The sequence below is a fragment of the Egretta garzetta genome, unplaced genomic scaffold (genome assembly GCF_000687185.1).
Source record: "Egretta garzetta isolate BGI_Z169 unplaced genomic scaffold, ASM68718v1 scaffold2, whole genome shotgun sequence".
Lineage (NCBI taxonomy): Eukaryota > Metazoa > Chordata > Aves > Pelecaniformes > Ardeidae > Egretta > Egretta garzetta.
The window spans coordinates 1,397,198-1,411,159 of record NW_009258894.1 but is presented as its reverse complement, the minus strand read 5'-3'; the positions used below and the strand labels follow the sequence as shown (position 1 = coordinate 1,411,159).

The following is a 13,962-nucleotide window of genomic DNA, read 5'->3' as shown; positions in this document are numbered from 1 at the left end:
TTATACATTATTTACAAGTATTCTTAATCTTCTATTTTAAGTTCTTTTTAGGTTTATATTTAAACACTGTTAAAGTAAATATCTTCATTTAAATTTACTTAAGTATGATTTTTTTTTTAGTTTACAGCTTTTTGTCTGAATTTATTTTGATGAGAAATAATAATTTTTCTGGTATAATTAAGCATTGTAAGGTATTAATATTTTATATAAAACGTTTGACAAGAAGAAACAGATAATGAAATGTCAGTTGTATTCTTTCAACGATTCAGAATTAAAGGCATTGAAATATTTGGAGCAGGAACTTTGAGCATTTTGGTTTTACTTCCCCAAAATTACTGGTGAAAAAATGTCTCATAGTGAATAAATAGTTGGTCCATAAATAAACCTTATTATAATTCTTCCTATTGATTCACTGAAATCAAAATGTTTGTTCTGAAATATTGCTGATTAATCATGCTTTTGCTGAATGAAAGATAAGGTCTAAGTCACCGCTTTCTTGTGAACTGCTGGTCACCAGATGTAATGGTCCAGCATTTTCATGGTCTGCACTAGAACTGGAAACTTCTTCGAGGGTTTGCTGCTCAGACCAGCAGCTATCCAGGACTTCAAAGTTCTTGTTACAGAGCCAGAAAGAATCCTTCATTTCTCAGTGTGGCTGACGCTATGGCTAATAGCAGGGACAGTGAAGCTGTGGAGCTGTGCGCACGTCCTGTGGCACAGACTATGCTGCATCAGCAGATGCTAATGGAGAAATTAGAGCTCCTTAAACATTCATGATAGTAAATGTACAGTTGAGTATTAGGTAGAAAAAATCCAAAATATGAAAAAAGAATTAATTAATTTTGATTCCGCTTAAATTGGTAGGTATTGCATTTTGTTGCATATTACATCTAATAAAAGTATGTTTAGTGACATCAGCCATGTGTATTTTATAGGGGTTTTCATCACTTTTTTTTATTGCAAATAATTTCACTGCCTTTTAGTGACATCTGCTGGAAGAAGTGGACCCACCTTCTACTGATGAGCAGACAAGAAGAGCACTCAAAAGTTTTGTCCCACAGATTTTCTTGAAGCATTAAAATTTTGAAACAAAGCTCGTTCAGAATTTAAGTGCCGTGTTTTCAGCACTGCGTAGTATTTTCCCCAAATCCAGATAAAACTAGAGGATTGTGTAAATGAGTTCCAAAGTGTCCAAAACTAAATATGGTCTTGGAAGGCAAAATAAGGAAAGATAATCCACATTTAAAATTTACAGTTGGTTGAATAGAGTAGAATACTGGTTAGTCTCCCCAAATATAGGCCACATAATTACTCTAGTTTCTTAGAAATGCAAAAAGGATAAATATAAGCATACGATATCTGCAGCTAACATGAAGTGAATCAAGTCCTATACAAATGACCCCAATGCTCTTAAACCATGCTTGAATAAAGTTTCTTCACTATTTGTTGGTGCTGTTTATTTTTATAGGTCTAAATGGATTACTGGGAATTTTTAAAAAAAGCTGCTCTTGAAATACTCCTCATCCTAGTTGAAGTGGCAGAAATCTTTCGAGATGTATTTGCACAAGTGATTGTTGTGCAAAAATCTGTACAATACAAATAATGCATTTGGGTAGTCTAGCGGGCATGGGTACTAACTAGCTAAATTTTTTGGTACAGCCTTCTGCAAAACATATTGCATCCTTACGAGAGCAAGGTATAGGGAAGGAATGCTGTTTGTATAGCAGCAGTGCCTGTTGCTTTGGATTTTAAATCTATTATGGATTTTCATCTATTATGGTTAGATCTATTCTGTTTTTTCATAAATGTTTATTGGAAAATTTATTGTTACCTTTCCCTTTATAGAAAAACTGCTATGCCAACATTATGGGAATCACTAGAAGAACCTGATATACTTGATACTACTGAGTTTGAATATTTATTCTCCAAAGACACCACTCAGGAAAAAAGAAAACCATTATCAGAGACTTATGAAAAAAAAACCAAGGCAAAAAAGGTATTTATTGTTTCTTTGTATTTGGGTTTTTCTTTGTGTCACTGTTTAGTTTTACATTTCAAGAAAAGTCCCATTTTATATACTGTTGAACAAACAGATAATAGATGGCTTTGTGAATCTCATTTTAAAGCAAAATAAGTGGATTGTTGATTCAACTCTTGCTTGAGAATGTGGCGTTGTTATTTACCTTTGAAGATTTCTTGCCTTTGAAAATGAAAGTTTCACATCCCAGTGAGGCAGAAAAGGTATTGTATAGGAGAACTGAATGAAAGTTCTAATTTGTATCTAAAAGTGCCAATATTTCAGAACATGTCTACCCTTGAAGTGATTTATAATTAAAGGCTGTCATTAAGTTACTGTAACAAACCTCTCTTCCATTGAGATTAATTTTACTGGAAAAATAAAGTATAAAGCAAGATAGGACTGTTAGGTGGTTTGAATAAGGAATGTCAAAAAACTTTTTTCCAGCATAGCTAAAGAGCTGTGTCAGGAAGGGACAGGAAAATTGTGTCTTTAATGGCCACAAGTTTATGCAGTAGCTATGCCATTACCGTAGCGCAGATATTGTCTGCCTCAGACCTGGTCCATTACAGAGGGAGCTCATACTTGGCAGTTACTATGGGCAGATAAGACAAAGCAACGACATTGGTAGTATTTGCTGCAGGAAAAATTCTAGGCTGAATAATAATCAGTACTGTTTCCCTAAAACATGGTTATGTATTAGAAGCCCATTTAAACATATATTACTTCATAAATCTGTTTGAGTTTACCTGCTTGGAACCACAAGAGGGCACTTTGTATGTAAGCTATGCTGCCTACCTTTTTCAATTTTATGACACATATAACGTGAAATATAAATACACAGATACGTATCAGTGCAATCAGATCTTTCAAAACATCTTTGATCATAAACTTCCTGTATTGTGTCTTAGCACAGTAGTTAATAAGAAGTGTAAATAAGGCTATAGAATTTATAAAATTCAAACTCATGTGATGCAAAAAGTGAAAAACAAAAAATGGGGCAAGGATGAGGGACATGCTGGCATTTGTAAATACACCTTAAAAAAATTATTTGCTACAGCCCTTCAAATGTTAGATTGAAGTTGGATATGAACATCTCTGTGAAAAATATTTTGATATATTTTACCTGGCAAATGCTTCAAGTCCATGTGGCGTGTATTACTCAGCTGTATCTGTAAATCCCATTAGTTCACATTTCTGATGCCCTCTTTCTAAAACTTATTTTTATATTTCATTAATTTACCTCTTTCAGAAAGAATTATTTAATAGGAAATACAGGTTTTTAAAGAACTTTGAAGAATGTAACCAAAATAATATTAATGGAGAATTAATATGCGGTTACCTTTGTATTTCAAAATCTCAGCAATAAGTGAATAGACCTATTTCTCCAGGTACATGACAGCAAACCAGGTAAAGAATTAGCACTGTATTCTGAAAGATGAAATTGCATTATTCTTTTCCATTGCTGCTTTGTAAACCAACTTATTTGCTACAGCTGCACATTTTTAAACAATCTCTCTTAACTTTATCCAAAATTGAATTGGATAATAGTTACTCTATACAAGATAGGAAATAATGGTATAACAGTAAGTACTATTTCTTGTGAAAAACCAGTGTATTTTCTTGCAAAGAAATCTTCTTTATTTATGCCACTGTTTGAATTACTCTGTTTTCTTATCAAATGTAAGCTTAGGGGTATATTTACTGTATTTAATGAAATGAAAAATGTTCCTTTAAAGTACTGTGTGAAAATACAAAAATAAAACCCCAAAGTGATAAATTAGGAGTTGTATCTATTACTACATCTTTAGTTTGGTAAAACTCATGGGATTATGATCATGGTGTTACAAACCATGGGAATTGTAGGGCTTTCTGTGAAAATTTCAAAAACTCATGGTCAACAATATTAAGCTTTCCATCATTTGGTCAATTTAAAAATAGATCAACTTTTAGGATTCAAATGAAATTTGAATTTAATTGAGTATAGAAGCATTTTCTTATTGTATATGCTGTCTTTCCACCTTCCTCTGTAAACAGACTCATAGTAACAGCTGAATATTTTTACAAACAGTTGGTCCTCTTAGATGGTCTTGTGTTTTTCTTTGTCTCTCTGAAAGCCCAGATGTCTGCAGGCTGGCTCCAATGGATCAATATTGGTGGGCTGCAAGCAATACAGCAGTAGAGAGGCATTTTATTTAGTACAGGAGGGTTTATTAGTAGATAGTAAAAGAAAGCTCCTGTAGATTAATGTATAACTATCAGGTTTGCTGGCTTCACTTGTGCTTTCTCATCCTTTTTCTTGGCTCTCAGCTTTTCTTGCCTTTTTTCTAACAACTTATCTACTAGGGCTTTAACAACAATGTTTTTCTTTGCTTTGGTACAGAAATTTGTGCTTATGTGGTCTTAAGAGTGCTACAAGTGTCACAGTGTATAGAACCGTAGAGTCTGGTTAAAGATGCTTTCTACAGACATTAAGAAAGATGCATGAATCCTATGAGGTTCTTCATATATTAAAATTTTTAGCTGATCCTGTGTCATTTTCTATTTCTTTGTGAATTCCTTTCTCATGTTCTATAAAAAAAGCCTTCCACAGCAAAATACAAGTACAGTGATAGAATCTGGAATAGTAGTTTGTGTCTGGAATAGGTAAACTATTTTATTTAATAATACATGTTAGTGCTGACCTATTCACGGCATTAAATCTCTTCTCTTCACAAACTTTGTCCTATTGCATTCCATTTTATAGAAACTATGTTTGGCCTGCTTGGTGTTTAGAGAAATGACAGACCAATAGGTGGTGTGGGATTGCTTATTAAAATGTGATTACTTAATACTTTTCTTCTTAAATGAGAATTACATCAGTGCCTCAAAATCAAGTTCCTTATGCAACTGGAAGTAAGATTCTCTCTCTCAAATTAGAGGAGAATTGAAGTTCCTTATGCAACTGGAAGTAAGATTCTCTCAAATTAGAGGAGAATTTTTTCTCATTTAACTGGGTCTTCTTTATAGAACTAAGGAGTCTAGCAATTAGTGGCCTGTTGAATTATGACCATCCATTTACATTTCTCCTGCAGTTTCAAATGAAAGAATATTATTCCATTTATTCTCAGAATTATTATATTTGTGAAACCAGCCAGAATAATCTTTATGCTTAGATTGTGAAATGAATGCTTCTCTGGAAAGCATCACGTTAAGCCTATAGAAATTTCACTTTGTTCTATTCTTACCCATTTGTCCACATAGTAGACAACTTGTGGCAACACAGTTTAAAATATTCACGGTATGGTGTGCTTTCATTACATAGAGCTGATAGACATCTACCATATTCAGCCAGAAATGTCCAAATCTTGTCCTACATAAATGGAACAGATAGTCTGTTTTCCAGTACCATTTGGCAAGTTATGCTCAGAAGGGAAACTTCTGAGTATATATTTATATTCATGTATATATTTATACACCAATATATATAATGTACTTACAATATAATATATAATTTATAAAATAAGTGTTTATATTATAGAATATATTTATACTCTTACATATACTCAGTATCAAAATAGGGGAATACACTGAGGATTCTGTTGGCACCTGTGCTGGGTCTGGTTACCTTGGTATTTTCACTTATGACCTGGATAATAGAATATTAACTCTGTAGCCACCAGCTAGTTGTGAGAAGCTTCGAATGTACTGGAGTAGGCCCTTGAGAAAGCTTTCATTTACCAGAGATAAGGTCTGAAAGACAGGGATAAGCACAAAGCTAATACAGTTAACCACAAGGTTAATACAGTTAAGGATATTCAGCTACCTAAAAATAAGATGGGGTACAACTGGCTAACTGACTAGGTAGTAGTTTAGCAGAAAGGATCTTGGTATTGTAACAGCTCACAAGAGGAACAGGAATTGTCAAACCCTGGCACTACTAAAAAGGGAAAACAAAACTGATATTTCAATAGAAGCATTGCTTGCAAGACAATCTACTGAGCCATGTCTCAGTTAGGAACTGCATCTAGATTGAGGTGCTACAGCCCTTCATTAAAAATGTTTACTAACTGTAGAGTCGAGAAGAGCAAGAATGATGAAAAGTGTAAAAGTAGTCTCTGAGAAAATAATTGAATTATTATGATTGTTTAGTCTAGAATAGAGAAGGTTGATTGGGACACACACTAGGTGTCATCAAGAGCATACAGCTGCTGCAAAGAAAAATGAAAAACTTTCTAAGAGTAAGGATACCAAAGGAATGCAGAACAATTTTGGATAGGGAGATTGTGTTTCTGTACTGGGAGATCTTGAAGAAAATTTGTTTAGAATGATACACATGTAGTTGATACTGTCTTGAAGTGCAGAAATGCTTTGGATGACATTTTGAGTGCCTTTCCAACCTCGTGATTCTGTTACTCAATTAAAAGGCATAAAGTCCACTTTCTGTCCATCGTTCATTGACAGAAACAGCTGGCTATCCTATTTTCCAGAGCGGAAGCACTTTCATGATTTCCAAACTTGTTGCTTTTGTGTCCGCCAGAAAAAGGATTATTAATGGAGATACACTAGTTTCTAGAGGCTATCATCCTGACATGAAGATGAAAGTATTAGAATTTCAAATGCAGTTATTAAAACAGAAGGTATTCTAACAAGTATGTGAGAAAAAGAGGAAGGGAAATTAAGAACCTTCCGGTAACATAACTTCTTAAAGGACTGCATAGAGGGTGATTTTATTTATTTTTAGGCATATATTAACTTACTTTGGAAAAACATAGTACATTCACTTGATAGTGATACAAAATAAAAATAATATTGTTTAAATGAAGGTCACATGGACCTTTCTGGTACACTTACATACTCTTGAAGTTTGCTATGGTAAAGATCATCTGGGCTTAGAAGCTCTGCGAAGTATGTGGCTGCTCATGCTTCTTCCATCATGCACTCCTTTAGAAAATTTAGCAGCTTTGGAACAACGTCTTATTTTTTTCCAACTCTCCATCCTCTGAAATACTTCAGGAAGCCCTTATTCTTGTGCATTTATCTGCTCAGTATTATGTAGGTAATGATCAAAACAAATATTCTATTTTTTTACGTATTATGTCTTGAAATTAGAATTTGTCTTTTCTGCATGGGAAGAATTTACTGTGTAGATGAATATGTTAGTTATGTCCCAATATTAGAGCAAAATAGTGTGCAATATATTTCAGAATTAATAAATGCAATTCTTCTGTCATAAGAATGCTTTTGAAGTGTAAGACTAAAAACATTATAATCTTATATGAGGTAACATAGTGCAGTGGTTTTTTGGATGTGATATCTATGACATGGAAAAGAGACTATTGCTTGCATCCTGACTTTCCCAGAAACTCTAGATAGATTAATAATGTATAGAAGGCATGGGTTTTCCTAGGATAGTTCTGAAGTGGTTGAATTTGCAGCAGCCAAAGGTGAAGTTAGTGGACAAAAATAAAGTTCATTAGCACCTGAATATGAATCAACTAAATTTCTTTCAAGTTTTGACTAGTTCAGTTAGCTTAATCTAAATATGTAAGTTACTGGTATGATGCAGCTTGGCAATATACATTGGATCTAAAAGTGTTTACACCACGTAAGTTGTTGTGGTCTTTAGTTAAGCTTTTTCAAATGCACATAGTTGGTCCCACTTTCAAAATCACTTAGAAGTTACAGCTTCTTGAAAATCAAGAAGAAAAAGTTCTAGATTCACAAGGTTATTTTAGTACATAACTTGAATTTAGGTATGGATTCTATTGGACATTTACACTTTAAATGCCTTTTGAATATGACTCCTGTTTTTAACTCCTATTTTTAAAGTATCACTGACATGCTTGTGAAAGTGCAACTGTTAATCTAGATTGTTTTCATAATCATTTCTATATGTTCTTATGCTTAGATTTTAGTTGTAGCATTCTGGACATATGATTTCTGCACCTATTGTATTATCCACTAACACTTGCATTAAAGCATTTGTCTGGGAATGTATGGCTTATTTAAAAAACCATATTGTTACGTTATATTTCTGAAATTGTAAATGGACTTCAGCTATAAAGTTTTATGTACCAAAAATGTTTAACTGTAAGTAGATTCAGTACAGTACCATTAAGGTTCATAGCTGTTTACGAAAACAAGGAAAACTGAAAACAATTAGCATATTAAGACTCTAACCTATTTTGCTGAAAAAAAAATCAGTTATTTTTGAAAGAACTCAACTTCCAGTAGACTTGAATATAAATTGAAGGATTTAACATCTTTCCCAGATTCTGAAAGTCTTCTATTGATGTTTTCATACCAGATGAAGGACTGAAGTTTTAATGCAAACAATTTGGCTTTCGTTCATTCTAAACTGTTAACGTTTCTTGTCTGTACATATCCATGCATATTTTTAAGCTGATAGGCACACGTAATTGTTTTCAAGCCATAGGTTCTCCCTTTCCTCTTTAATTTGCAGAGCCAAAATCTGTTCTTGTAGTACCAAATAGAAGGAAGGCAGAATTAGGACATATATTTTGGAATGAAATAAAAACCATGATTCATTATGTATTAAGCTATGATACCCTTAAAGCCTGAAAAAGAGGTAATTTGGAAAAGAACATTCCTTTGCTGTGATTTATTCCATGTGCATTCTGTAGCTCCATTGCTGGGCTTACACGTATTTTGAAGTTGCATTAGTTTTTCCAATATATTTGAGCACTTGTTAGTAACTTCTCCACAAAAACTCAAGTATTTTCTATATTTTTTCAAGAAACAGGATAGTTGGATGTTTGTGATGCCACTCTGTCTTCATCTTACAAAAAAAAATGAGTAAATGTCAAGTAATTTGTGTCAGGTGTATGCTCCAAATGAAAGTCCATCAATCATTTTTGGCCCTTTAGTGCAATGATTATCATTTCAAAGACGCAGGAGGACATTAAAGATAATGGCTTTTCTGTTGTCTATTATCTCTAACAGACTTCACATAATTATTAACATGTGTTCTCATTTAAGAAGAGTGTCAATATTTTGAGTGAATTGCATTTTTTTAACTGAAAGGGATATGTCTGTCAGCAAGTTTTTTGTCCATCTAACTAAATGAGCAATTACAATTAATGAATTTTGTGTTTCCACAAGAAGGGCAGATATTGCAGAAATGTTGGAAGCTTTGCAGCGTTGAAACACAATGACTGTCTTCAGCTGTCTGCATAAGATAATAAACAGTGTTCAAACTTCAGTGAAGTAGTAAAATGCTGGTGCGTGCTCTTCCGAGGCACTCTCACTTTCTCCTTATTTTTTGTGCTGTACTGAGAAGCATGAATATGCATTTCCCTGTTTGCCACAAAGCTCTGCAGTCATGTAGGATATGGAAAGTATCTGTAAAGGGTAAATATCTGTTCCGTGGCTTTGTCTTGTTTTTACAGTTTTGATAGGAATAAAGATACTAAGATAAGTTTCTTACTGGCTCATTTCTTACCTCCTATTTTATTCTGAGAATTCATTAAAGCTATGGTTCATCCATGTTAAGTAAAAATCATTAAACTTGGCTCTCCTGGAGTAGGAGTAGACGAGATAATGTCTAGTCTTCTGAAGTTTCGTTGGGAACTTTTGGGGTGTTTATGTAGAACGGCTTGAGGGGCGTACTTCCTCGCTTGTGCAGGATACTCTTCCTCTGCTTGAGCAGGGTTTCAGCAGACTACTTATGGGTCCAGGCTGTTGACTTCACATAAAAGTTAATGAGTGGGAATGGAGGGAAACACTGTGATATGCAGGACAGCTTTTTTAGCTTATGGTTTCTCTCAGTAAATTTAAATATTATGGAAAGAACCCATGCACCAGCAGGAGGAAGGATTTAGCTTCTAATCACTAAAGTAAACTGAATCTGTTCAGATTTCAGCACCAGTAAGTGTCCTGGACAGAATGTAGACATTACAGTTAGACAAAACAGTGAAATCTGTCATATAATATTTAATGAAATACATTTCTGGCTACATTAGAGAAACACCTTTTAATGGAATGACAATAATTTATGGATGTATTCAAGCTTCAGTATGTCTCCACTTTTAAATTAGATGATAAATACTTGAAAGATGTAGAAAGAGCACTTCTATACAGCAAATCAACTAACGTAATAACATTAAAAACTAGTGGGGGAACACCACATAGAGCCAATAATGTTATGGATCAGTGGATTAAATGAATTGGCACCAGCAGTCACAATTTTGTTGCTGAGCCAGAAGATGCCGCATCCGTTACAATGATACATTCATAGTCTGGAGGAGCGGCAGGCAGCTGGCAAGCCCTACCGGCTGGGACCACAGCATCAACTGGCGTCAGCTGGATTTTAGCTGCTTACCTGTCACTGCCAGCTGCAAGCAAGTCCCAATATGCTGAGAGGTGATCAGTGATTTGTCTTTTAAAAGCACAGACTAAATAGTTCAATGCAGTCTTTACAAACTTTCATTTTATTTGCCTTATGGTTTTTATGACCTGGAAAAGTGCTGATTTTTTTGTGTCTCCTCTCCATTTGGAATTCACACATGTCTAACTCCCTGTCAGTGACTTCCCCAGGATAGCCAGAACTTGGGGCAAAGTGAGCATCCCTGAAAAATATGTTCTCTGTTTTACTACTGATTATGTATTTTCATTGCAAAATCTTTTAAGTTACACATTGGTTCTAAAAATCTATGCTGAAAGTCCTATGTAATACTTAGCCTTACAGTTGTGTTTTTAGAGTAGTCTTATCCCAAATTTAAGCTATTCTGTTGTCTTGTTGCTCCATTTTTGCTCTCTAATGAATATAGTATTAGCCTTCAGTCACAGATTTCAGTTGGCTGAAGCTATTTCAGGTAGTCTGAGTCTAGTTTGATGCCTGGTAATTGTGACCATGTGTACATTTGTCTAAAGTGCATGCGAACATACAGTTAGCTGGTCATTTTAAAACATGAGTCTCTGGTTTAGCTTTTCAAATTATACAGGGTCGTCTTTAAATTTCTTTTCACTAATCTTTTAAGGAGGAAGTCTTGCTTAGCAATGTGAGCTAATTTGATGATATCTGGAGAATATACTAGCACTGAAAAGTACTTTAATAGAATGATTTCAAATGTGATATTGTCCTCAATGGCTATAGTCTGGAAAGGTTTTGCCTCAAACTAGGCATGTCTAATGGGGTTTATGACAACCTATGAATTTGCCCCTGAACAAGGTCAACTTGGAGGTCATGAATGCTATACAAATTGCATACTACTCAAGCCTGTAATTATCCCTGTAAGAAGTTAATGTGCTGCGGAGTTCAGCAAATTCATGTAAAGCTTCAGAAATGACCATGATAAACTGAGCAGTTACTTACATTTGCTCTGAAAAATCAGTCAACAGGATGTGATGCTTACAGAGCATTCATTTATGGTAACTCATAGCCAAATCATGTCTGCTTGTGTACTCAGGAGGTAAAGAGCTGGAATTCTTCCTCATTTGAAGAAAACACTTTAAATATTAGTACTTTCTTAATATCCAACGTGCATGCTATACATATAGGCTGAAAAGAGCTCTCAAGATAGATTTTGTTTCCAATTTTGGCAGAAAATATGCAACATCTACTTTAACATACATTCATTAAATGTTGAGTCCCTACAGGAGGGACATAAAATATGTCAGATCTTTGTTGAAGGCAGCATGTATTCCAACTTGTTCATGTATTGTCCAATTTGAGTACTCTGTAAATAAGAACTAACTTGGCATTAGGACAAGGGGTAATGGTTTTAGACTAAAACAGGGTAGGTTTAGTCTAGATATAAGGAAGAAATTCTTTACAATGAGGGTGGTGAAACGCTGCAACAGGTTGCCGAGAGAGGTAGTGGAGGCCCCATCCCTGGAAACATTCAAGGCCAGGTTGGACAGGGCTCTGAGCAACCTGATCTAGTTAGTGGTGTCCCTGCTCACTGCAGGAGGGTTGGAGTAGATGACCTCTAGGGTTCCCTTCCAGCCCAAAACATTCTATGATTCTATGATTTTCAGGTGAAAAAGTCAATATTATTTCTCTTTTTCTTGTATTTTTCCACTACAAATCTACTTTTATATAGGTGAATGACTAAGTAGTTGCACAGTTAAATATTCCTAAATTCCATAAAACATAAGTAAGAAGCATTTGTATGAGTTATTATAAATTTTGTCAGTTAACTGTCTTTACTCTGAGCATCTGTAAGAATATTACAGGGATAAGAGATATCAATTACTTAAAGTTTTTAATTTTATTAAATTGTGTCACCCAACTATTAAAATTAAATTTGGATACATATAGATTAAATATTGTTCAGGTACTAAGAATATAAATTTAGGGAAAACTTAGGTATTAGTTTTAATTTTAGATATGTTAATATTTTTGATAGTATTTGTTGAATGCTATGAAGTAAGCCAACTGCTTGGATCTGGAACATTTCTTTTTTTGAAGAACTTATGTCTGTATTGCATTTTGCGATGTGCTGCTGTCATATCTTCCTTACTACATAAATCAAAATCACAAATGCCAACAGTCCAAATATTGTGGGAAGTTTGATTTTGACATTTCTGCTATCTGAACTACACTTCTAAAATTCTGATTGCTTAATTTTCATTTCTTTATTATGGACCGATCCACATCAGTATCACCAACTTCAACCAGCCAAAATAACTTCCTCAAGGTTTCCCTCCCTCCTTTTCCTTCTCCTCCCCCCACCCGACATCTGAAAAGACTACAATCCACATTCCAGTATATTACACTAACAAGTGTCTGTTGCCCAAAATGTGAAAAAAATCCTCAAATCCTTGTGAATGGTCAAGGGTATGGAAGAAGCACATTCAGACAAGAGTGATAGAAATCCTTTCAATAGCCCCTAGAGTTCCAGAAATAGTGTTGAGAGGTTGTAAGACGACAATTCTCTAGTTCTCCTTGGTCAGGAATTAATCCTTAGTCAAAAAGATAGACTTAAGTGTGTTCACACTGAAATATGAACTAGCAGGCAAACTAAGGAACTTGTGATGTACTCAGTGTCTCAAATAATTCTGACATGATAACCTAAGGAGAAGGGGAAAATGTATATTCCAGAATAAATACCTGATGTGCCCTTTTTTTCCTTCTTAATGGCATCCTTCAAGTAAGAAGTTATGTTCTTTACTAGACCTGGTGAGAATTCAAGCTTAAATTTATCAGCCATTTGTTAAGGTGGAGAGCATAGAGATAAGATGAAGGTCTTACTACCACATTTAGTTAATAAAAAAGTTTGATGTTTGGAGAGACACTGTCTTCAATGTGAATGAATCCTTTGTAGAGTGTGCGTTCAATCTCAGATCATTTTGCATCATCCTTCTAGATTATAAAATTGTTGGATGGAAAACGATCTCAAACTGTGGGAATTTTAATATCCAGTTTGCACCTGGAGATGAAGGATATTCAACAAGGTAAGTGTTTCTTACACTTCATGTATCATATTTGCATGGATATTTTATCATAGCTCTCTTCAGAGAATTTCTTAGATTACATGATGTGCTTTGAATATAGTCGTCTTAAAGATAGCAGAAGAATCACTCTTCCAGTATATTCCAGTATATGTAAAAGTTTCACCTAAATAATCACAATTAAATTTAGGTACAACTCCTCTACTGTTTCAGTTTGCATATCACTTTCAGTACAGTGTTTTCTCAGAACTGTTCCATATTCCTCCCCTACAGTTCCCTCCTTTTTCTTAAGCAAGTCCTCCACTGACGAGAATTAAATGGAAGGCTTATATGTAAATCTTTTGGGCTTCAAACATGCATTCAGTATTTGTTGAATTTTTAAATTTTGCTCTATTAACAGGATAAAAAGCACATCCCAAGCTGATGTAGCTACCATGTGGCAATCAGAAATATGATTACTGGATGGCATTTTTCAAAGCGTAGGACTACTCAGTGTATAAATTCCATTACTGGTAGAAATTATCCGAGTTTGCCAATACAATTGTAGA

The 13,962-nt window shown here is 34.4% G+C and overlaps 1 protein-coding gene across 1 annotated transcript in view; it reads left to right on the top strand.

The window, feature by feature from the left end:
* Positions 1-13,962, top strand: part of FMN1 (formin 1) — a 145,485-nt gene that overhangs the window by 55,532 nt on the left and 75,991 nt on the right. Inside the window, exons 6-7 of the mRNA XM_035889787.1 lie at positions 1,846-1,996; positions 13,330-13,417. Of these exons, the coding sequence (XP_035745680.1) occupies positions 1,846-1,996; positions 13,330-13,417 (239 nt within the window). The remainder of the gene's footprint in view (positions 1-1,845; positions 1,997-13,329; positions 13,418-13,962) is intronic.